The sequence below is a fragment of the Callorhinus ursinus genome, unplaced genomic scaffold, assembly GCF_003265705.2.
Source record: "Callorhinus ursinus isolate GAN/ISIS: 27379988/994484 unplaced genomic scaffold, GSC_fseal_2.0 scaffold6, whole genome shotgun sequence".
Taxonomy (NCBI): Eukaryota; Metazoa; Chordata; class Mammalia; order Carnivora; family Otariidae; genus Callorhinus; species Callorhinus ursinus.
This window is the reverse complement of record NW_027397068.1, coordinates 64,056,913-64,079,185: the sequence shown is the minus strand read 5'-3', so window position 1 is coordinate 64,079,185 and position 22,273 is coordinate 64,056,913. Positions and strand designations below refer to the sequence as shown.

At 38.8% G+C, this 22,273-nt stretch overlaps 2 protein-coding genes and 1 long non-coding RNA gene across 8 annotated transcripts in view; 2 read left to right on the top strand and 1 right to left on the bottom strand.

Annotated features, from left to right (window-relative positions):
* Positions 1 to 14,269, top strand: part of LATS1 (large tumor suppressor kinase 1) — a 50,127-nt gene extending 35,858 nt beyond the window's left edge. For 2 of the 4 annotated variants that reach the window (XM_025866313.2, XM_073894077.1), the window contains exons 5-8: positions 793 to 1,375; positions 4,836 to 5,018; positions 5,222 to 5,328; positions 10,598 to 14,269. In XM_025866313.2, the coding sequence (XP_025722098.1) occupies positions 793 to 1,375; positions 4,836 to 5,018; positions 5,222 to 5,328; positions 10,598 to 11,107 (1,383 nt within the window). In that variant the 3' untranslated portion in view covers positions 11,108 to 14,269. Of the gene's footprint in view, positions 1 to 792; positions 1,376 to 2,135; positions 2,201 to 4,835; positions 5,019 to 5,221; positions 5,329 to 6,281; positions 6,429 to 10,597 lie in introns of those variants that run through there. The other 2 variants (XR_003206817.2, XM_073894078.1) reach the window with 2 other exon arrangements.
* LOC141373003 (uncharacterized) lies at positions 4,794 to 22,201 on the bottom strand. 3 transcript variants are annotated; one of them, XR_012378614.1, is made up of 5 exons: positions 22,069 to 22,201; positions 21,719 to 21,857; positions 18,751 to 18,934; positions 18,466 to 18,623; positions 4,794 to 4,997 (listed from the first exon to the last, which is right to left on the bottom strand). It is a non-coding gene; the product is annotated as an uncharacterized lncRNA (long non-coding RNA). The 3 variants fall into 3 exon arrangements; XR_012378615.1 differs by lacking the exon at positions 18,751 to 18,934 and having other exon boundaries at positions 22,069 to 22,198; XR_012378616.1 differs by lacking the exon at positions 21,719 to 21,857 and having other exon boundaries at positions 22,069 to 22,198.
* Positions 22,092 to 22,273, top strand: part of KATNA1 (katanin catalytic subunit A1) — a 39,534-nt gene continuing 39,352 nt past the window's right edge. The window contains exon 1 of the mRNA XM_073894080.1: positions 22,092 to 22,165. The gene's annotated coding sequence lies outside the window, so the exon portion shown is untranslated. The remainder of the gene's footprint in view (positions 22,166 to 22,273) is intronic.

The following is a 22,273-nucleotide window of genomic DNA, read 5'->3' as shown; positions in this document are numbered from 1 at the left end:
AACTTCCTTCTAAATCCAGGTAGTCCAAGTCTACTCAGAAGTTGGCTTTTGTTTTTAATCTGTGTTTTGGTATCTTCATAAGTCACTATGACTATCCTTTGAAATGTTCCAAAATGTCTAAAAGATACCTTATAATCAAACAAGTTGTCTCTTTTAAATAAGGTAGGAGAAAGCCTTTGCATTTTGCATTAGTGGTGGCTGAGTCCTACCCTTACTCTAATGCCTGAGAAAAATAAAAGAAAGATGAAAGGAAAGATGGACTATTAATGAGTGGTTTGGTTAGAGAAGGCGTTCTTTTGTTCTTAATACATCAATTTTTTAGAGTAAATGACTGGATGGGAAGAGATTTTTTTCATGAAAGGTAAATAGAATATTTTAATCCTAGGCATTCCACAAGAGAAGCATATAATGAAGGCAATCTAACACATAATTTGGGATGAATATGCATGGAGAGATAGATGAGGATGCATGTTAACAGATGTTTGGTTATTGCACATTGGGAACTTTTTTGGGGGTGCATTAGAAAGCAGTTGAAGGCTGACCATTGGTATCGTCTTCTTGCTCTCCACAGCAGAATCTGCATATATACTCACCTTTGTAAATCCTGTTAACTGTCCCTTAAGCTGCACTTTTGATAATTAATTTTCTCTGAAGTATTTTCTAGATTTCTAACATGCTTTATTAAAAATTATTATGCATTTAACCTTTATATGCCTGAATTTTTTCCAAACTATTTTTTAATATTTGGTATAGAAGATAATTCCTCATTTAACCTTTAGTTTATTTGCCTAGGTTGGATTATCTCAAGATGCGCAGGATCAAATGAGAAGGATGCTTTGCCAAAAAGAGTCTAATTACATCCGTCTTAAGAGGGCTAAAATGGACAAGTCTATGTTTGTGAAGATAAAGACACTAGGAATAGGAGCATTTGGTGAAGTCTGTCTAGCAAGAAAAGTAGATACTAAGGCTTTGTATGCAACAAAAACTCTTCGAAAGAAAGATGTTCTTCTTCGAAATCAAGTCGCTCATGTTAAAGCTGAGAGGGATATCCTGGCTGAAGCTGACAATGAATGGGTAGTTCGTCTATATTATTCGTTCCAAGATAAGGACAATTTATACTTTGTAATGGACTATATTCCTGGGGGTGATATGATGAGCTTATTAATTAGGATGGGCATCTTTCCAGAAAACCTGGCACGATTCTACATAGCAGAACTTACCTGTGCAGTCGAAAGTGTTCATAAAATGGGTTTTATTCATAGAGATATTAAACCTGATAATATTTTGATTGATCGTGATGGTCATATTAAACTGACTGACTTCGGCCTCTGCACTGGCTTCAGATGGACACATGATTCTAAGTACTATCAGAGTGGTGAGTAAAGTCATAAAATTTGTACATTTTAATATGATTTATTAAGGCAATAAGATATAAGATGGTATTATCACTGGGTGAATGCCAGAAGTCCTGGTTTCAGGTATTGACTATTGGATAAATATGAGTGAATCCTTTAGACACCTAGACTTATAAAATGAAAGAATATATTAGATTCAGTTATTTCTAATTATCATTAACATTTTTGAGTTAATCCCTTTACATTTTGTTAATTTGAAATATGTCAGACAAATAACATTTTAAAAATAATCTTGAAATGAAGCCCCATACCTGCCATTCAACTTAAGAACCAGTTATCAGTACTTTTGAAGCCCCTAAATGATCGCTTCCCCTTTTCTCCTTCATGGAGGTAACCATTATTTCAGAACTCTGTAATTGGTTCTTTACTTCTCTCTATACTTTTTCCACATAATGTCTGTAACCCTGAACAATGTTTTTTCATTTTGTCTACTCTTGCACCTTTATTTATGTGTAACTATTCTGTATGTATTCTTCTGTGTTCACTTCTTTTACGTGTTTGAGGTTGATCTGTGTTACTGCATATGACATCTATTTTCACTACTATTTAGGATTCCATTGTATGACTACAACTTATTTAAATGTAAGCACTTTATGTACACAATATCACTGTGAGACAGGATAAAGAAACTGAGGCTTATTTAGATGAAATAACTTGCCCAAGTCAGACAGAAAAGAAGTATAGGGGCTAGGCTTTGAGCCCAGGTTTGTCTGATTACAGGGCCCATGTTATTTCTACTACACCACACTGCCTCACCAAGATCCCTTCAAAGCGCTAATGGAAGTGTAAGTCGATCTAATAATTCTTGAATACTTATTATGACTAGGTTCTTTGCATATATTCTAACTTAGGCGTCAAAGCAATCTTCTGAGGTAAGTCTTATTAGCCTTCTGTGCTTAAGTGAACACAGTAAACTGAACATTAAATGGATAGAACTGAGACACCTGAACCTGTCTCCCCAGATTCACCTGAATTACTTGGGGTTTTTCTTAAAAATGTGATTCTTAGGCTCTATTCCAGTCTTCTGATTGAAAATATTCACTGGAGGGGAGAAATTTTTTTTTTTTAACTTTGCTTTTTATTTTTTTAAGTAGGTTCCACACCTCACATGGGGCTTGAACTCATAACCCTGAGTTTAAGAGTTGTATACTCTACCAACTGAGCCAGCCAAGCGCCCCAAGAAATTGTATTTTAGGCAAACATCCCAATGATTATTACAGTCAGGTTAATTTCAGATGTATTTTTCTAGGTGATTTCATCCAGTCATGGCTTTTTTTTTTTTTAATTTTTTTTTTAAAGATTTTATTTATTTATTTGACAGAGAGAGACAGCGAGAGAGGGAACACAAGCAGGGGGAGTGGGAGAGGGAGAAGCAGGCTTCCCCGTGGAGCAGGTAGCCCAATGCGGGGCTCGATCCCAGGACCCTGGGATCATGACCTGAGCTGAAGGCAGCCCCTTAACGACTGAGCCACCCAGGCGCCCCTAATTTTTTTTTTTAAGATATTTTTTATTTATTTATTTGACAGAGAGAGAGCACAAGTAGGCAGAGCGGCAGTCAGAGGGAAAGGGAGAAGCAGGGAGCCTGATGCGGGGCTCGATCCCAGGACCCTGGGATCATGACCTGAGCAGAAGGCAGCCACTCAACTGACTGAGCCACCCAGACACCCCTTTTTTAAAAGATTTTATTGATTTATTTGACAGAGAGCACAAGAAGGGAGAGCAGCAGACAGAGGGAAAGGGAGAAGCAGGTTCCCTGTTGAACAGAGAACCTGATGTGGGTCTCGATCCCAGGACCCTGGGACCATGACCCGAGCTGAAGGCAGACTCCTAACCAACTGAGCCCCCAGGTGCCCCCAGTCATGGGTTTAAATGCCATCTCATATCAGTGACTTCCAAATTTCTCTTTAGAAATGGCCTCTCCCTTTCATACGTGTGCGTGTGTGTGTGTGTGTGTGTGTGTGGTGTGTTTTGTTTTTAAGATTTATTTATTTCTTTTAGAGAGTGCACAAGCAGGGGGAGGGGCACAGGGAGAGAAACTCCAGCAGACCCCATGCTAAACATGGAGCCCAATGCGGGGCTCGATCCCAGGACCCTGAGATCATGATGTAAGCCAAAACCAAGAGTCAGATGCTCAACTGACTGAGCCACCCAGGCGCCCCATGTGTGTTTCTAATGGGCCTTTCAAACTTGTTACCAATAAACAACTCTTAATTTCTCCCCCTCCAGTCTTCCCCCATTTTAATAAATTACACTACTACCACCCACTTAGTTATCCTTGATTCTTTTTCTTCCACACCCTGTACATCCAGTCCATCAATAAATCCTGCCTATTCCACCTCTAAAAATACCCTGGATCTGTTCACTTTTCTCTGTCTCTGCTATTAACATCATAGTCCAAGTTTTTTTTTTTTAAGATTTTATTTATTTATTTATTTGACAGAGAAACAGCAAGAGAGGGAAGCAGGCTTCCTGCCAAGCAGAGAGCCCGATGTGGGGCTCCATCCCAGGACCCTGGGATCATGACCCGAGCTGAAGGCAGATGCTTAACAACTGAGCCACCCAGGCGCCCCCATCATAGTCCAAGTTTAACTGCAATAGCCTCTGAACTGGTCTCTTCACGCTTGTCCTCCCTATAATCTAGTCTTTACACAGCAGTTAGTGTTTTCTTTTTTAAACATAAATCACATCTTGTCATTCTCTTCCATCAAACTCCGCTATCTTCCCACTGTATTTGGAGTAAAAGGCAAATCATTTCTTTTGCTTATAAAACCCATGTACACTGGCTCCCACTCCATTGTCTACCATTTTTTCCTTTACTAATTGCACTGGTCTTCGCTCTTACTGTTTCCATGTAGAATGCCTTGCCCTGGTTTTCAAATGGTTGAGTCTTTCTTGTTTTTTACGAATTTCACCTCAGTCTTCCTGAGCCACCCTGGTATATTTGTCATATCACCCCATGTTGATTCTCCGAATGGGATGCATCATTCTCTTTCTTATATATGTATCGGTTGTGTTTGTCCCATACAGAGAAGCTACCTGAGAGAAGAGCCTTGTCTTTCTTATTTATCCTTATCATTTGTTGAGTGAATGAAACACTTATGAAATTTGTTTGAAACTTTGTTCAGATTAGTAATGGGGAGCAATCTGAATAACAGATTCCTGATCCTGCCTACTCATGACTTTGATTATCATCATTTAACATTGAGTAAATTACTGAATCTTACACTAAAACCTGTCCTATTGATATCTCAGAGCACAGGCTCTAGTCAGTAATAAATACCATCAGTGATAGGCATACATCGTGTCTTAGTTTGTCAGAAGAAGTTTGTTAACTCTAAACCATGGTGCTAAAAGATTAAACAGGCTTTAGGTACACTCTTGTTCTTGATGCTTTTATTTACTAACCCATTTACTACACAGGTGACCATCCACGGCAAGATAGTATGGACTTCAGTAATGAGTGGGGTGACCCCTCTAACTGTCGATGTGGAGATAGATTAAAGCCACTAGAGCGGAGAGCTGCACGCCAGCACCAGCGATGTCTTGCGCATTCATTGGTCGGGACTCCCAATTACATTGCACCTGAAGTGTTGTTAAGAACAGGTAAAACATTAGTTTCATAATATCTCAGTAGTCCTGTAGACCAGCTGAAACTTTAATTAATTAGCATGTGGCTTATTTTTCAGGTTTATAGTAAAAATACTAATTTCTCCAGCATAAGCTGGTGATGTAATATTAATTTTTATTTTATTCTGAGCACTTTTAAAAGGTTTATGAATAACTATAACTTTGGTATCTTATTTTAGGCTATACACAGTTATGTGATTGGTGGAGTGTTGGTGTAATTCTTTTTGAAATGCTGGTGGGACAGCCGCCTTTCTTGGCACAAACACCATTAGAAACGCAAATGAAGGTAAGATAGAATCTATACCAAAGAATTGTCACAAAGTCCTTATATCACAGACTTTTAGCAGTCCTTTACTTAGAGCATCTTAATTTGGAATTTAAGAATGAACTTGCAAGGGGGTTGCTGGCTGGCTCAGTTGATAGAACATGTGACTCTTGATCTTGGGGTCATGAGTTCGTGAGTTCGAGCCCCCATTGGGGATAGAGTTCATATTAAAAAAAAAAATGAACTTGTAAGGTTATAGGAAGCCACTAAAATTCCACAGGTGAATTTTACTCTGCATCATCCTGTTGTCATACTATTATATTCCCCCTCACTCATTCTCATGGAAGACTTTAGTACTGTTTGCAGATTTATCCTAATTTATTTTTTGTCACCTCTGGCTCCTGGCTTTGTTACCTTCCATGCACATTCTACCCCCAAACTACAAACAAAGTATGTATCTCCACTTGAAATTACCTCTGGCACTTAAATGAGAAGTTGCCTTTGATTTGGACCATAAATAGTCCCATTAAAACCCCTTCAGTGGTTCCCATGTGCATGGATTAAAATCCAAATTTACCCTTTTTTCCTTTGTCCATATCATTCCCTCTGTCTGAAATGTCCTCCCTTCTTTCCCATCTTCCACAACCCTCCCCACTTTCTTAAACATGGTTAACTCCTAAACTAACTCATTCTTAGTCATCCTTTAAGTATCTTGAAGTTATCTCTTCTATGATGCTTCCCCCTAAGTTGTAACTACTTCTTTATTGCATTTAATATACTATATTTAAAACTTCTGGGCCGCCTGATTGGCTCAGTTGGTTAAGTGTCCAACTCTTGATATCAGCTCTGGTCTCGATTTCAAGCTTGTGGGTTTGAGCCCATGTTGGTCTTGCGCTGGGTGTGGAGCCTACTTAAAAATAAATAAGATAAAAATAACTTGCTTTATATTTTTTCTTTTTTTTTTTTTTTTTAAGATTTTATTTCAGGGGCGTCTGGGTGGCTCAGTTGTTAAGCGTCTGCCTTTGGCTCAGGTCGTGATCCCAGGGTCCTGGGATTGAGTCCCACATGGGGCTCTCTGCTAGGCGGGAAGCCTACTTCTCCCTCGCCTACTCCCTCTGCTTGTGTTCCCTCTCTTGCTGTCTCTTTCTGTCAAATAAATAAATAAAATCTTAAAAAACAAAAAAGATTTTCTTTATTTCAGAGAGAGAGTGAGCATGAGCTGGGGAAGGGGAAGAGGGAGAGGGAGAAGCAGACTCCCCACTGAGCCAGGAATCCCGATGTGGGGCTCGATCCCAGGACACTGGGATCATGACCTGAGCCGAAGGCAGATGCCTAACCAAGACACCCAGGCACCCCTATTTATTTATTTTTGAGAGAGAGAGCGAGCGTGTGCACGCAGGTGGGGGTAGGAGCAATGGGAGAGGGGGAGAGAGAATCCCAAGCAGACTCCGCACTGAGCCTGGAGCACAACACGGGGCTCAGTCCCAGGACCCCGAGATCATGACCTGAGCAGAAATCAAGAGTCGGTTGCCTAACCGGTTGAGCCACCAGGCACCCCTAGATTTCTTTTAGTATAGGTCTATTGGTAATGCATTCCCTCAGGTTTAGTTCAGATTATTTTGTCTGAAAGTGTCTTTATTTCACCTTCGTTTTAATATATGCATATATGAAAGCATATGCATATATATATATTATATAAAAATGTGTGTGTGTTTGTGTGTCTGTGTGAAAAATTGAATGCTTTTTCCTTAAAATCAAGAACAAGGATGGAGGGTCGCCTGGGTGGCTCAGTTGGTTGGGCGACTGCCTTCAGCTCGGGTCATGATCCTGGAGTCCCGGGATCGAGTCCCGCATCGGGCTCCCTGCTCGGCGGGGAGTCAGCTTCTCCCTCTGACCCTCTTCCCTCTCGTGCTGTCTGTCTCTCATTCTCTCTCTCTCTCTCAAATAAATAAATGGGGTCTTTAAAAAAAAAAAGGAACAAGGATGGAGCACCTGGGTGGCACAGCTGGTTAAGCATCCGACTCTTGGTTTCAGCTCAGGTCATGATCTCGGGATCCTGGGATCAAGCCCCGTGTCCGGCTCCACGCTCAGCATGGAGTCTGCTTGAGATTCTGTCTCTCCCTCCCCTCTTCCCCTCCCACTCCTGCTCTCTCTCTTTCTTTCTCTAAAATAAATAAATAAAATCTATAAAAAAATAAAAGAACAAGGCAAGGATATTTGGGGGTTTTTTTGTTTTTTGTTTTTTTTTAAGATTTTACCCATTTATTAGAGAGAGCAAGCACAAGCAGGGGGAGCAGCAGGGAGAGGGAGAAGCAGGCCCCTTGCAGAGCAGGGAGTCCTATGCAGAACTCAATCCCAGGACCCTGGGATCATGACCTGAGCCTAAGGTAGACACTTAACTGACTGAGCCACCAGGCTCCCCTTCCCGGGGATTTTCTATATAGAAAATTATGTCATGATCTCTGAATAGGAGAAGTTTTTCTTTCTTTATAATCTGTATGCCTTTTATTTCTTTTGTTGCTATATTATACTGGCTAAGACTTCCAGAACTATGCTTAATAAGACTGGTAAGAACAGATATCCTTGGGGCTTGTGCTCTCTCTGTCAAATAAATAAATAAAATCTTTAAAAAAAAAATCCCAGGGAATTTATGAAAAAACCCATAGAAGTGAGTTTAGCAAGGTTCTAGGATATAAGGGTAATACATACAAATCTATTGTATTTCTATATTCAAGCAATAAATGACCAGAAACTGAAATTTAAAAGGAGTACCATTTATAGAAGCTTCCCCAAATTGAAATATGTAGGTATAAATTTAATAAAACATGAACAAGATCTGTATGCTGAAAGCTACAAACTCTAATGAAAGAAATCAAGAAAGATCTTAATAAATACAGACACATGCCATGTTGATAGATTGAAAGACTCAACATAGTAAAGCTATCACTTATCTCCAAAAACATCTATAGATTTAATTTTGTTCTAATTTTTGTAGACATAGATGAGCCAATTCTAAAATATATATGGATGGACAAAGGAATTGGAATAATGAAAACAATTTTTTTTAAAAGAAGAGCAGAGCGCCTGGATGGCTCAGTTGGTTAGACGACTGCCTTCAGCTCAGGTCATGGTCCCGGGGTCCTGGGATCGAGCCCCGCGTTGGGCTCCTTGCTCAGCAGGGAGCCTGCTTCTCCCTCTCCCTCTGCCTGCTACTCCGCCTGTTTGTGCTCTCTCTCTCTGTCAAATAAATAAAAAATCTTAAAAAAAAAAAAAAACAACAAAGGGGCTGCCAGAGTGACTCAGTTAAGCATATGATTCTTGATCTCAGCTCAGGTCTTGATCTCAGGGTTGTGAGTTCAGGCCCCACATTGGGCTCCACGCTGGGCATGGAGCCTACTTAAAAATAAATATTTATTTAATATTACTTAATATTTATTTAATATTTTTATTTAATATTTATTTATTTAAATATAAAATAGAAAGAGGAATCAACTTGATTTTAAGACTTATTGTTACAGTAATCCAGACAGGGTGATATTGGCAAAAGGACACAAACGTAAATCAAGTGTCAGGAACAGGATAGAGAATGGAGAAATAGAACCACCCAAATCTGACCATTTGATCTTTGACAAAGGTGCAAATGGAGAAAGAATAGTATTTCAACAAATGATATAGGAAAAATTGGTCAGCCATATACAGAAGTACTGAAACTCAATGTAAACTTCATCCTTACACAAAGATTAACTCAAAATGGATCATCGATCTAGAGATAAAACATAAAGCGATAATACTTTTAGAAGAAAACACAGGCGAAAATCTTTATGGCCTAGGGTTAGATGAAGAATACTTAGAAATGACACCAAAGTCATGAACCATAAAAGAAAAAGTTGAGAGACTGGAATTCATCAAAACTTAAAACTTTCAGTATACAGAAGACACAGTCAAGGGGCACCTGGGTGGCTTAGTCAGTTGAGCGTCTGACTCTTGGTTTCAGCTCAGGTCATGATACTCAGGATCGTGAGATCGAGCTTTGTGTTGGGCTCCACGCTCAGCTAGGAGTCTGATGGAAATTCTTTCCCCCGCCCTCTCCCTCTGCTCTTCCCCTCCCCCCCTGCCCCCCTTGGCATGCACCTGCAGGGTCATGCACACCCTTTCTCAAATAAATAAAGGGCACCTGGGTGGCTCAGTCGTTAAACATCTGCCTTTGGCTCAGGTCATGATCCCGGGGTCCTGGGATCGAGCCCCGCATCAGGCTCCCTGCTCTGCAGGAAGCCTGCTTCTCCCTCTCCCTCTGCCCCTGCTTGTGTTCCCTCTCTCACTGTGTCTCTGTCAAATAAATAAAATCTTTAAAAATAAATAAAGTCTTTAAAAACTAAACAAAACACAGTCAAAACAATGAAGACATGCTACAGCTTGGGAGAAGATATTTGCAGATTACATTTCCCACAAAGGACTGTATCTAGACTATAAAAAGAACTTTCAAAACTCAGTAGTAACAAATATTTCTTCATTACCTACTACCTTCCTTCCCTTCCTCCCTCCCTCTTTCTTTCCTTCCTTCTTTCCTTCCTCCTTCCCTCTCTCCCTCATTCTGTTTTATTCAAAGCCAGAATAAATATTTCTTTTTTTTTTTAAGATTTTATTTATTCATTTGAGAGAGAGGCAGAGAGAGCACAAACAGGGAGACAGGGAGAGGAAGAAGCAGGCCCCACGCTGAGCAGGGAGCCTGATGTGGGGCCCGATCCCGGGATCATGACCTGGGAGCCAAAGGCAGATGCTTAACCATCTGAGCCACTCAGGCGCCCCCAGAATAAATATTTATTGAACATCTATTAATTATGTGCCAGGCAACTTGCCAGGCACTGAGAAATACAAAGACAAAGCACAGTCTTTAGCCTTATGGAAGTTTTTCTGTGGTAGAAGGACACAGACATAAATAGGTGCCACAAAGTATTAAAGATACTATGGTAATAGTAAATACATAGAATGGGAGGCACAGTAGAAATAGTCATTTTTGCCATAGGTGGAAGAACTTAACAGGGGAGCTAAAACTTAAAATGATGAGTCTTGTAATGTGAGTATAAGTTGCCTGGAGTGGAGGGAATGGGAGGAAAGGTTATGTCCCACCACTGATTCATTTATTATTAAAGGTAAGGAAGGCAAAATACCATGAGATTTCTTTTTAAAGATGTACATAGTCTGGTAAAACTTTTTGGTATAAAACCTGGAGGAAATTTTTGTTTTTCTTATTTATCTCTTCCCTCCTAATTTCTAAAAATCCTCTTTGAAGGTTATCAACTGGCAGACATCTCTTCACATTCCACCTCAAGCTAAGCTGAGTCCTGAAGCATCTGATCTTATTATTAAACTTTGCCGAGGACCAGAAGATCGCTTAGGCAAGAATGGGGCTGATGAAATAAAAGCTCATCCATTTTTTAAAACAATTGATTTCTCCAGTGACCTGAGACAGCAGTCTGCTTCATATATTCCTAAAATCACACACCCAACAGATACATCAAATTTTGATCCTGTTGATCCTGATAAGTTATGGAGTGATGATAATGAGGAGGAAAATGTAAATGACACTCTCAACGGATGGTATAAAAATGGAAAGCACCCTGAACATGCTTTCTATGAATTTACCTTTCGGAGGTTTTTTGATGACAATGGCTACCCATATAATTATCCAAAGCCTATTGAATATGAATATATTAATTCACAAGGCTCAGAGCAACAGTCAGATGAAGATGATCATCACACAGGCTCAGAGATCAAAAATCGTGATCTAGTATATGTTTAACACACTAGGAAATTATTGTAATGAGGATTTGCAAAAAGACCTGAAACGCAGAGTTTTTTGAGGCTCCAAGAGTAAAATTATGCAAATGTGACAGAGCTGTGTATGAGTGCTCTGTGTACAATATTTTATGCTTCTAAATTATGGAAAATTTTTTTAAAATGTTAATTTATTCCAGCCTTTTTAATCAGTAATTTAGAAAAAATTGTTATAAAGTAAATTATGAACTGAATATTATAGTCAGTTCTTGGTACTTAAAGTACTTAAAAAAATAGTGCTTTGTTTAAAAGGAGAAGCCTGGTATCTATTTGTACATACACTAAATAATTTTAAAAGACAAGAGTGTTTGAAATTTTTTTGAAAGACAGGTTTAGTTTTATCTTGCTTTAACCAAATATGAAATGTACCCCACATTCAAAGAGCTCTTTTTTTTTTTAAACCCCATAACCTTGTTTTTGGTGCAAATAAGCTATAGAAATTAAGCCATGATGGTGATGAGTGTTCCTAGGCTAATGATAATCTGATAATTTACATTTTGGGACTGAGAAATACAGGGTTGAAATAGTATGTTCATCAGAAGAAAAAATAATGCAGAATATCTGGGGTTTTTTTTCCCCCCCTCTGTGGAATATTTAATCTTCTACCATTTATTTCTCATGAATTACTGGCTTTCAAAGAAGCAAAGCACTACTATTTTTCTTTCTATACCGGTATTTTTTATTTTTTTTAATTTTAATTTTAATTTTTTTTTAAAGATTTTATTTATTTGACAGAGAGAGACACAGTGAGAGAGGGAACACAAGCAGGGGGAGTGGGAGAGGAAGAAGCAGGCTTCCCGCCGAGCAGGGAGCCCGATGCAGGGCTCAAACCCAGGACCCTGGGATCATGACCTGAGCCGAAGGCAGACACTTAACGACTGAGCCACCCAGGCGCCCCTCTATACCGGTATTTTTTAATGCTGCTTCTAGTTTTTAAAAGGGAACAAAGTTGCCATAAGTCAAAATTCACAGTACTGAATGCTTAACCTTCTTTCATATTTTTACTTATAAATTTTTTTTAAAGTTTCTACCATCCTAAGCAGAGAGATTATTTTCAGTTTCATATGAAACTTTAATTAGAAAAATTATTTGTGGGTACTCACTAGAAAATTACTTTTTCTTTGTAGTGACAGTTTTGGTTATGTCATCAGTAATGTTACACGTTTCCTCTTTCAGAACAGTGCTGTATACATGGATTGTTATGGCAAAGGAAATCTGGCTATTTGGCTGTATTTTACCTATAGGCAGGTTAACTGGTGAAAAAATTAATTATTTAATTCTTAAGGTGGCCGTTAGTAATTAGAAAAAGTTACATAGTGGTCTTAGTAGAAAATTCAAATCCTCCTAACTTAATTTAAGGTTAAATAATATGTTTTTCAGCATGCCTATTATATATAATGTTTAGGTTTTAAGAACACTTGTGGTTTCATACCAAAATACATTTAGCTTCTCTTTTAGGAAGGGGAAAAGGGCTGTATTCTGACATAAGTAAAATTTGTGTTTTACTTCCTTTTCTTTAAGCTCCACTGGTGGGGAATTGTTTTATCAAAATTTTATATGTCTGGATAAGAAGAGGCATAATTTTAGTGATTATCAAACTAATAGAAAAAAGCTAGTGGAAGTGACATGTGTAAGTAAAATTAAACGCAAAGCTGTTCCAGTTGAACTGGGACAGGCAACAAAGACTTATTAGCTTACACTTCCCACCTTTCTCTAGGTGTCCCTCTCAGAGCTCAGCTTGTAAACCATGGGTCTTTGGGGTTCATTGGGTTTTTTTGAGAATCTGATGAAAGGTGGGGACTCTTTTCCCAGAAAAATACACATCAACACACACGTATATAATGCCGCACGCAGCCTTAGGAATTCTGGACATGTTGAAAACTCACAAACTTGGTTAAGGACCTCTGTCCTGTAAGAACACTGATCTATTAAACTAAGAACTTTGCTTTAAATTTACTGATTAGTACTCAGATTCGCACATCTTGTATAAACACTGATAATTTGTGATGGGAAAAGTCTGTACCATGTATTAAGATATCCCTAGGAATGCCTCTTTCTTGCTGGTACAGCACTAAGACATTTTAAACATACTCTTGAGGGCATTGAAATAGATGTTTGGCATGTTACAGGCTTGATACAGAAATATTTCTGAAGGACTTCTAATCAGAGAGTTGTAAGAAAAGGCACCATAATGAGTTGGCAGTCTTCACTTCATGGAACATTTGATTAGTGCTATAAAATCCTTTGCCAAAGTAGTTCAAGAATTTTTAGCTCAGTACTCAAATTTTAAGATATCCCTCTGGCTCTTTGGGTTTTCTAAGTCAGATTTATTGAAATTTCCATTTGGTTGTTTTACTTCAGGATTGTGGTGCAATGCAGTACAAAACCAACTTTGTTACATTTATGTTGTAGGAAAACTAAGGTGCTTTCTCCTCCCCCACCCTCCCCACAAAATCTGTTGACACTACAAATTTTGTGTTCTTTTAAAATTTCCTCTGACAACATAAGCTTTTGCTGTTTGTGTAAAGCAGTATAGAAGCCTTTGATATCTGCAGTTTTAACAGTTAGGATATACTTATTAGCTCTCTTATTCCCAAACCATATCCAGTTCTTAGAGCACAGATTCTGGTGTTTCCTGACCAAAAAGATGAGAACAACATGAAAAAACCTATATGCTTTCAATTGAAATAGAGTGAAAACATTGGTTATGTGTGTTTTCTTTTTCAAATAATTTTCCCACTTATTAAAAAACTTGCTGTCTTTCTTATACTTACCCCTTTTTATGTATATCAATAGTATTTATAAAATGTGTTCTATAATTATGTAATTGTAGATACTATTATGTATTGTCAGTGACATTCTAAGGCAGGCCCTATTGCTGTATCTTTTCTACCTTATTTGTAATAGGAACTATAGAATGTATGACTAAGAAGTCACTTTGAGATTGACTTTTTTAAAAAGTTATTACCTTCTGCTGTTGCAAAGTGCAAAACTGTGAGTGAAAATGTTTTATTCTGACTTAATAATATGTTAGAAATTAGAGAATACAGTGGGAGGAGTTTTAGATATTGCTGCTGCTGTTACCTAAGGTACTTTAGAAATTTTTCTTTAATAAAAATGAACAAAATCCCTTTGGTATTTAAAGTGAAACATTTATTTAGCCTGTTTGTTTTAATCTAAAGCAAAAAATAATTTGGGTCAATATATTAGTATATTTGTAAAGCGCCTTAATATATCCCTTTGTGGAAGGCACTGTCCCACAGTTTACTTTTATATTGTATTGTATATATAAGTATTTTGTATTAAGATTGAATCAATACAACACTACAGTTTTATAAAATAATGCTTTGTTAGGAAAAGGAATTACAGCTTTGCAATATAACTAAATTGTTTTGCATACTTCTGAATGTAGTAGATATGAATAATCAGCCTGTGTTTTTAATGACTCTATTTGTATTTTCCCAATCATTTTCTCTAGTGTAACATTTGCTGGGATAATAATAAAAAAGAAATTCAGATCTTTCAATTATGTGTGGAAAGCTGACTATCAAGGCACTTACGTATATTGATTTTCATTTTCAAAAATTATTTTAATCTTTATTCTCAGAGATAATTTATGATTAAAAATTCGATGTTTTAGAATTAAAATGTATATAACTAATGATAATAGGGTTAAGGCAAACTGAGTAGTGTAACCCACTAAAATGTTTTCATTTTGCCCAACATAAGTACAATAAATATTTCATGTTAAAGGCTTCCTTTAGATTAGCACAGAATTAAACCTTTCTAATTATCAGACTCATTTAGTATCATTTGAGCCTGCTTTCTTTCTTTCTTTCTTTCTTTCTTTCTTTATAAAAGATTTTATTTGACACAGAGACAGTGAGAGAGGGAACACAAGCAGGGAGAGTGGGAGAGGGAGAAGCAGGCTCCCCACTGAGCAGGGAGCCCGATGCGGGGCTTGATCCCAGGACCCTGGGATCATGACCTGAGCGGAAGGCAGACACTTAATGACTGAGCCACTCAGGCGCCCCTTGAGTCTGCTTTAAAATTTTAAAATATGTAGTTGCTGGCTAATCTGTTTTCGTTTATTTACAATTATCACATGACAGAAAATACATATATTGATGCTATATCTTAAATCAACTTTACACGGATGAACACATTTTTAGTTTTGTATTGCTTTTCCTTTTTCAAGCATTACCATCATTCTTAGTTTCCTTTTTCCTCTTGTTTGCACTTCCTTATAAAATTATATTTGGTCTACATGAGGTCATTGTATAGCTGATGCAAGTTGCATTATTCCTATGATTCATTATACTACACTGTAGACCCACATTTGGCATGCTTGTGACTCTATTTTGTTAGGCCAAAATGAAACACACAAAAAATGTATCTGCTTATGTGTGTGAAAGATAGAGGAAAGATGTCAAATTTATGTCTGAAACACAGGCAGTTATTGTCGTCCCTAATACCTCGTCTCCCCTGCTTCCTACTTAAGATCCAGAGATCCTAGACATACTGCCGGATTCAGAATCTGGGTGGAACTTCGAGTTCTTTGCCCTGGAGAAGGGTTAAATTTGTTCTGTGATGAAAAAGGGGTTCTCATGAGTACTTAGTTCCCAGAGTGGTTGACTAATGACATAAGCTGCTCTTGTTCCCCAGTGTCCATTCTCTCATTCTTTTGTGAATAGAGCCCCCATCCCTGTCCAAATTTTGACTGCCCTGCTAGAGCCCATGTTTCTCATATTCGCTTGTAATTAGGTGTGGCCACATGACTAAGTCTTGGCCCTTGGGATATGAGCAAATGTGATATACACTTAAGGTTGATACTGCTTGCCCTCCACTTGCTCTTTCCCTCTTCCCCACAGGATGGAACATGGACAGAGTGGTGACTTTATATTGACCATAAAAACTAGGGAAACACCTTAGTGGTGGTGGATCAACAAAATGAGTAGAACATAGTTACCTGAGGGCGCCTGTGTGGCTTAGTCAGTTAAGTGTCTGACTGTAGCTTAGGTCATGATCTCAGGGTCCTGTGATTGAGCCCTGCCTCAGGCTCCCCCCCCACTCAGCAGGGAGTCTACTTGTCTCTCTCTACCCCCTCCCACTCATGTTCTCTCTCATAAATAAAATCTTAAAAAAAAAAAAAAAAACCTGGTTACCTGAAAGATTGTGTGGTGTGGGGCTGTCTGTCCAGGCTGGACTGATAAATTGCAGAATGTTAGAGAAAAGGAAAACAAACAAAACTGTGTGTGTGTGTGTGCACGCACGCACCCGCCTGCATATAAAATCTGCATTTGTTACTGTTGCTGAACTTACCCTAATTAGTATAGAATTTATATTTGTGTATAATCTGATTTGCAAAACAATTTAAGGAGGTCATTTTGTACTTTGATCATCTCCCATGCAATCAATCATGAAACTCAGTTACTTTACCTTATGCATTTTTCTCTAATTCATCATCTTCGGCCCCATTGTTAACTACTCTGGTTGAGGCCCTCATCAGCTCTTGCCTGAATTACTGCAATAACTTTCTAACTGTACTCTTTGATTTCATTCTGGTCCTTCAAGTTTATTAGCTAAACTAGCATCCAAATGATCTACCTGAAAGATAACTGGATCCTGCTTCTACTGTGATCAAATAAGCTCCTAATGGATTGACTTTACCCCATAGAACTATTATAAACTCTGGGGAAAATACAAAAACAGCCACCTAAAGATACTGAGTGGAACCAAGAGCAGGCAGATTCTGGATGGAAGTCAACCCTTGAAAGAGAGGAATGGCACTGGATGAGTATCTAATTTTCTTTCTTTTTTTTTTTAAGATTTTTATTTTTATTTTTCGACAGAACGCAAGCAGGGGGAGCGGGAGAGGGAGAAGCAGGCTTCCCGCCGAGCAGGGAGCCCGATGTGGGACTTGATCCCAGGATCCTGGGATCATGACCTGAGCCGAAGGCAGACGCTTAACAACTGAGCCACCCAGGCGCCCTGAGTGTCTAATTTTCATGATATCTTGCCTGAGAAAGCCCCAAATCTCTAGCTGAATCATTGCCACACATCTGTGGGGAAGAATCAAAGCATCCTAAGAACAAAAGAATTAAACTGGCATTTGAGGTGCTGCCCAACAGAAAGCAAATCAAATCAAGTTAATTGCCTGCTTAACAACAAAACAAAACAAGCAAACTAAAAAACACCTCCAGAGATATATCACAGATTTAAACCAGAGTATCTGTAACATAACATATCCAATATCAAGGATACACTTCAAAATTACATGTCATACAAAGAAATACAAAAATATGACCTATTCTCAAAAGAAAAAACAGTGGAGATCAACCCCGAGAGCCTATTCCAACATCTGGAATTGGCAAAATAGTACAATGGCTCTTAAAACTATGCACAGTGATGGGGCACCTGGGTGGCTCAGTCAGTTAAGCGTCTGCCTTCAGCTCAGGTCATGATCTCAGGATCCTGGGATCAAGTCCCACATCAGGCTCTCTGCTCAGCGGGGAGTCTGCTTCTCCCTCTCCCTCTGCTCTCCCCCCTCAAATAAATAAATAAAATCATAAAAAAAAACTATGCACAATGATATAAAGAAAAATTTCTCATAACAAATGTAAAGATAGGAAATCCCAGTAAGAAAATAAAGGGTAGGGGCCCCTGGGTGGCTCAGTCGTTAAGCGTCTGCCTTCAGCTCAGGTCATGATCCCAGGGTCCTGGGATCGAGCCCCGCGTCGGGCTCCCTGCTTAGCGGTAGGCCTGCTTCTCCCTCTCCCACTCCCCCTGCTTGTGTTCCCTTTCTCACTGTGTCTCTCTCTATCAAATAAATAAAAAATCTTTAAAAAAGTAAAGAGTATAAGAACCAAAAGGGAATGTCCTTTGATTGAAGACATAAACTGGCAGAATATGAGAAAACCCATGAGAGGGCCAAGAAATGGCATTATTTAATTGCATGTAGAATAAAAGAATATCTCTGGAAGGTAATTAATGAATGTGATGTCATTGATTATCTCTGGGGATGGGAACTGGATTTCTAGGGTGGCAAGAAAATAGACTTCTCACTATATAGCCTTTTGTATCATTTGAATTTTGAAGCATATAAATATAAATACATAAATTGGCAATAAAACCAAAATCAAATTTTAAGTTCAAGGGGAGGACGTGGGCGTAGACAAAGGAAACTAAGCTTTCATTGAAATGGGAGGCGAAAGCCAAAGGGCAAGTGTGAAGTAGAGACATGTAAGTTGGACGGTACAAGTATTGTGATTAGGTTTAGCTGCATATAAAACCCAAAACAACCACTGCTTAGACATACAATACCTGGAGTTGGCAGTCCATAGCAGGTATGGCAGCTCCACAAAGTCAGCCCACACTTCGTCTGTTCAATTCTGCTACCTTCATCATATGGCTTATATCCTATAGGTGACTTACATCAGCAGCTGGCTGCTTATTTCTATCCATCTGTTCCCTGTTCTCAGCTGGTAAAAAGAGGGGATGTGAGAAGGGGGTAAGGGAGAGTTTCAGGACCTCTCCCTTTAAGGTGTCTTCCTAAGAGTTCTACGTAACACTTCACTGGCCAGAAGTCAGATCCCTGGCCACACCTACCTGCATGAGAGTCTGGAAATGTAGTCTGCATTCTAGATGGCCCAATTCCATCAAGCTTAGTTCTGTTACTGAGTAAAGAAAATGAGTATTTGGTGGCCAGATGATAGTCTCTGCCACAGGGAGCAAGTTGAGGGAATTTCAATCTGATAGCTTCCATTTTCTCTGGTGGAGACATCGTGATTTGCTGAAAGGGTGGAAATGGGTAGAGGTTGGCTTGAGGAAAGTGGTGAAAGTTTGAAATAACTAATGTGAAGCGAGTAGGAGAGAGAACTAAGGTGGAACATGCAGAAAAGTATATTTCAGGTGGGTTGGAAGTTATACAATTGTGGTGCATCAATCTTCATGGTGGTGTGATTTTTTTTTTCCCCATAGTATTCAGCAGTCTGGGAGTAGCAGGATGGTGATGGAAGCTATTATTTAGGAAGAATGTATATTACACGCTTAGTGAACAACACTGGGGATCTGCCCCTGTTTGTTACTGCAAATATTGCCACATAATCTAAAAATCCAGCAGATTCTTAATCGTGGTTAGAATTTTCTCATATATACTCTGTATTCTAAGAGATGGCTCAAATGTTTGAAGTATGTAGGCAAGGACTGCCAGATACAATTGACCAGGTGAGTAAAATTAATAAATTGGTCCTGAAAGTCCTTTTAGATTTCTCTGATGAAACATAAATTTTTAACATTTAAATTTAGTAGATAAAACAGTAAATAATAAAAATTTAAATTTTAAAAAATGATTTAATGTATTTATTTTTTCTAGAAATATCTTCTGTGTAATTCCAGAGGTCACTACACCTCTTACAACAGTCTCCCAATCTCTTCTTCCTCCCCTTCAAATCTTCCTACTCACAGCTGCCAAATTAATCTCCCTATTTGCTGTGTCACTTATGCTTTCATTTGAAAACTTTCATTGGCTCCTTTTTGCCAATTGAATAAAGTTTACACCCTTTATTGGCACCTACCTTTCTACTTCTTTTTCCGTAATTTCCCTTCATGTGCCCTATCATTCTGCCAAATTAATCTGACTACTCACTAGGAAAAAATATATAATTATAATAATAATTTTATGAGTCCCAGTTTGGACACAATCACTTCAGAAGGCTGGTGGTTGTAGAAGCTACCCTGTGAAAGAAGAAATGACTAGTGTAGTAGTCAGGAGTGTGGTATACAAATACTGTTTCTCCTTCAGAGCACTCTGCAGTTGCACTTCCTTGTCCCTTTGAAGTCAGGCTTGGTCACATGACTTGCCAATGAGATGTGGGCAAAAGTGGCATGCATCATACCCAGGAAGAAGTTGTGTAAGTTACTCCCCCCCATTTTTCCCCATGGCCAAGGGTCCCAGTGCCTGCATTCACTCTGCTATGAACATATAGAGTAAATGAGAAAAGAAAAAAGTGTCCAAAGGGGCATGACTTTATAGCCCCTTTGGTAAACTCAGATTCTTTTTTGGTATAAGGGGGTTTATACTCCCATAAAAAAAAAAAATCCTGTTGTTTGAAACCTCTGATTTAGGGGCTTCTACAGCTTAGCATAGTCTTCCCTAAGTGGTACAACTAGTGAAGAAACTGAACAAGTGAACGTAAGCCGCTCTTTGGAGGTTTTTTACTTTAAAAATGTATCATATGATCTCACTGCTATGAGGAATTCTTAATCTCAGGAAACAAACTGAGGGTTGCTGGAGTGGTGGTGGGGTGGGAGGGATGGGGTGGCTGGGTGATGGACATTGGGGAGGGTATGTGCTATGGTGAGCGTTGTGAATTGTGTAAGACTGTTGAATCACAGACCTGTACTTCTGAAACAAATAATACATTATGTATTAAAAAGAAGATAGTAGGAAGGGTAAAATGAAGGGGAGGGAATTGGAGGGGGGAGATGAACCATGAGAGAATACGGACTCTGAGAAACAAACTGAGGGTTCTAGAGGGGAGGGGGGTGGGAGGATGAGTTAGCCTGGTGATGGGTATTAAGGAGAGCACGTTCTGCATGGAGCACTGGGTGTTATACGCAGATAATGAATCATGGAACACTACATCAAAAACAAATGATGTAATGTATGGTGATTAACATAATAAAATAAAATTAACTTCATTGAGGTATGATTTAAGCACAATAAAATGCATCCATTTTTTGTGTTCTCTTCGAAGAGTTTTTAAATAAATACATACATTTGTGTAACCACTACCCTAATTGAGATATGTAACATTTCCATCACTTCAGAACCTTTCCTCATGCCTCTCTGAAGTCTAATCCTTTTCCTCCCTCCTCCCACCCTTAATCCAGCCTCAAGCAAACACTGATAGCTTTTTGTTGCTATAGATTAAGTTTTGCTCGTTCTAGAATTTCATATAAACAGAATTATATAATATGTATTCATTTTGTTAAAAAAATATGTATTCATTTTGTTTTGAGAAGTCTTCGTTTTGTTTTGTTTTAGGATATATTTAGAGAGAGAGTGAGTGCGCGTGGGGGGGGGGCAAGGGAGAGAAGAATCGGGCTCCATCTCAGGACCCTGAGATCATGACCTGAGCCAAAACCAAGGGACTTGGCTGCTTAACCACTGAGCCACTCAGGCACCTCTGTTTTGAGAAGTTTTAAAACTACAAATGGGCTTTACAATTCAGCATACCTTTGCACACATATAAAAGGTGAAGGTTGATTCAGGCTAACTAGGGTAATTAATCTGTACCTCCCCGAAATTTTTTTTTTTAAGTTATACGAATTACAATTTCCTTTGCTCCATTACAGTGGAGTTGCTATCCACCGTAGCAAAACTATTTTCTACTTAGGTGAGAATTTTACAAGATTTTGAGCTCCATGAGACATTAAATTTTTTTGATTGCTATATGTATACTCAATGCCTACAACGGTGTCGACATCATAGTTCAATAAATATTTGTGGACTAAATTGATATATTTCCCTTGAATTGCCTTTATATAAATCTGTGTTAAATTGATGACTTACGGTTAGAAGTTTAATTACCATGCACTCCTAAAGGAAAACGTGTCTAGTGCCTCATTCCACCTTAGGTGGAGGAAGAGGATGGAGATTCAAACTGGAGGAAGCATGGCCAATCGTACTGTGGAGTCCGTATCGATAAATCCTGAAACAGCACAGTATTGTGTGTTGTCCGGTTGTATTAAAACGATGACCAAAAAAATAAATCAAGAAAATGAAAGTCCACCAGCACCTTGTCCGAATATCTTTGTTTACCCATTCCCTGTTTTATTCATCTTCTGTCGTGACAAGAGCCTTAGTCGAATTCTGCGTACTTGGATTTGTCACAAACAAATTATTTGGCCCTTGACTCTCACCTGTAAAATAGACCTTCTAACTTCCGAACCTCTAAGGAGTGTGGTGAAAATCAAATGGGAGGAAAAGTGAGCGAGAACTTTGGAAAAAGTTACCAAGGTACGATACGCGACAATAACTTATATCCCTACCATCCCTATTCTCCGCCTCGACCGCCGCCAGGAGGCGGTGCGGACTGCGCAGGCGCGCCCCAGCCAGCCCCGCCCA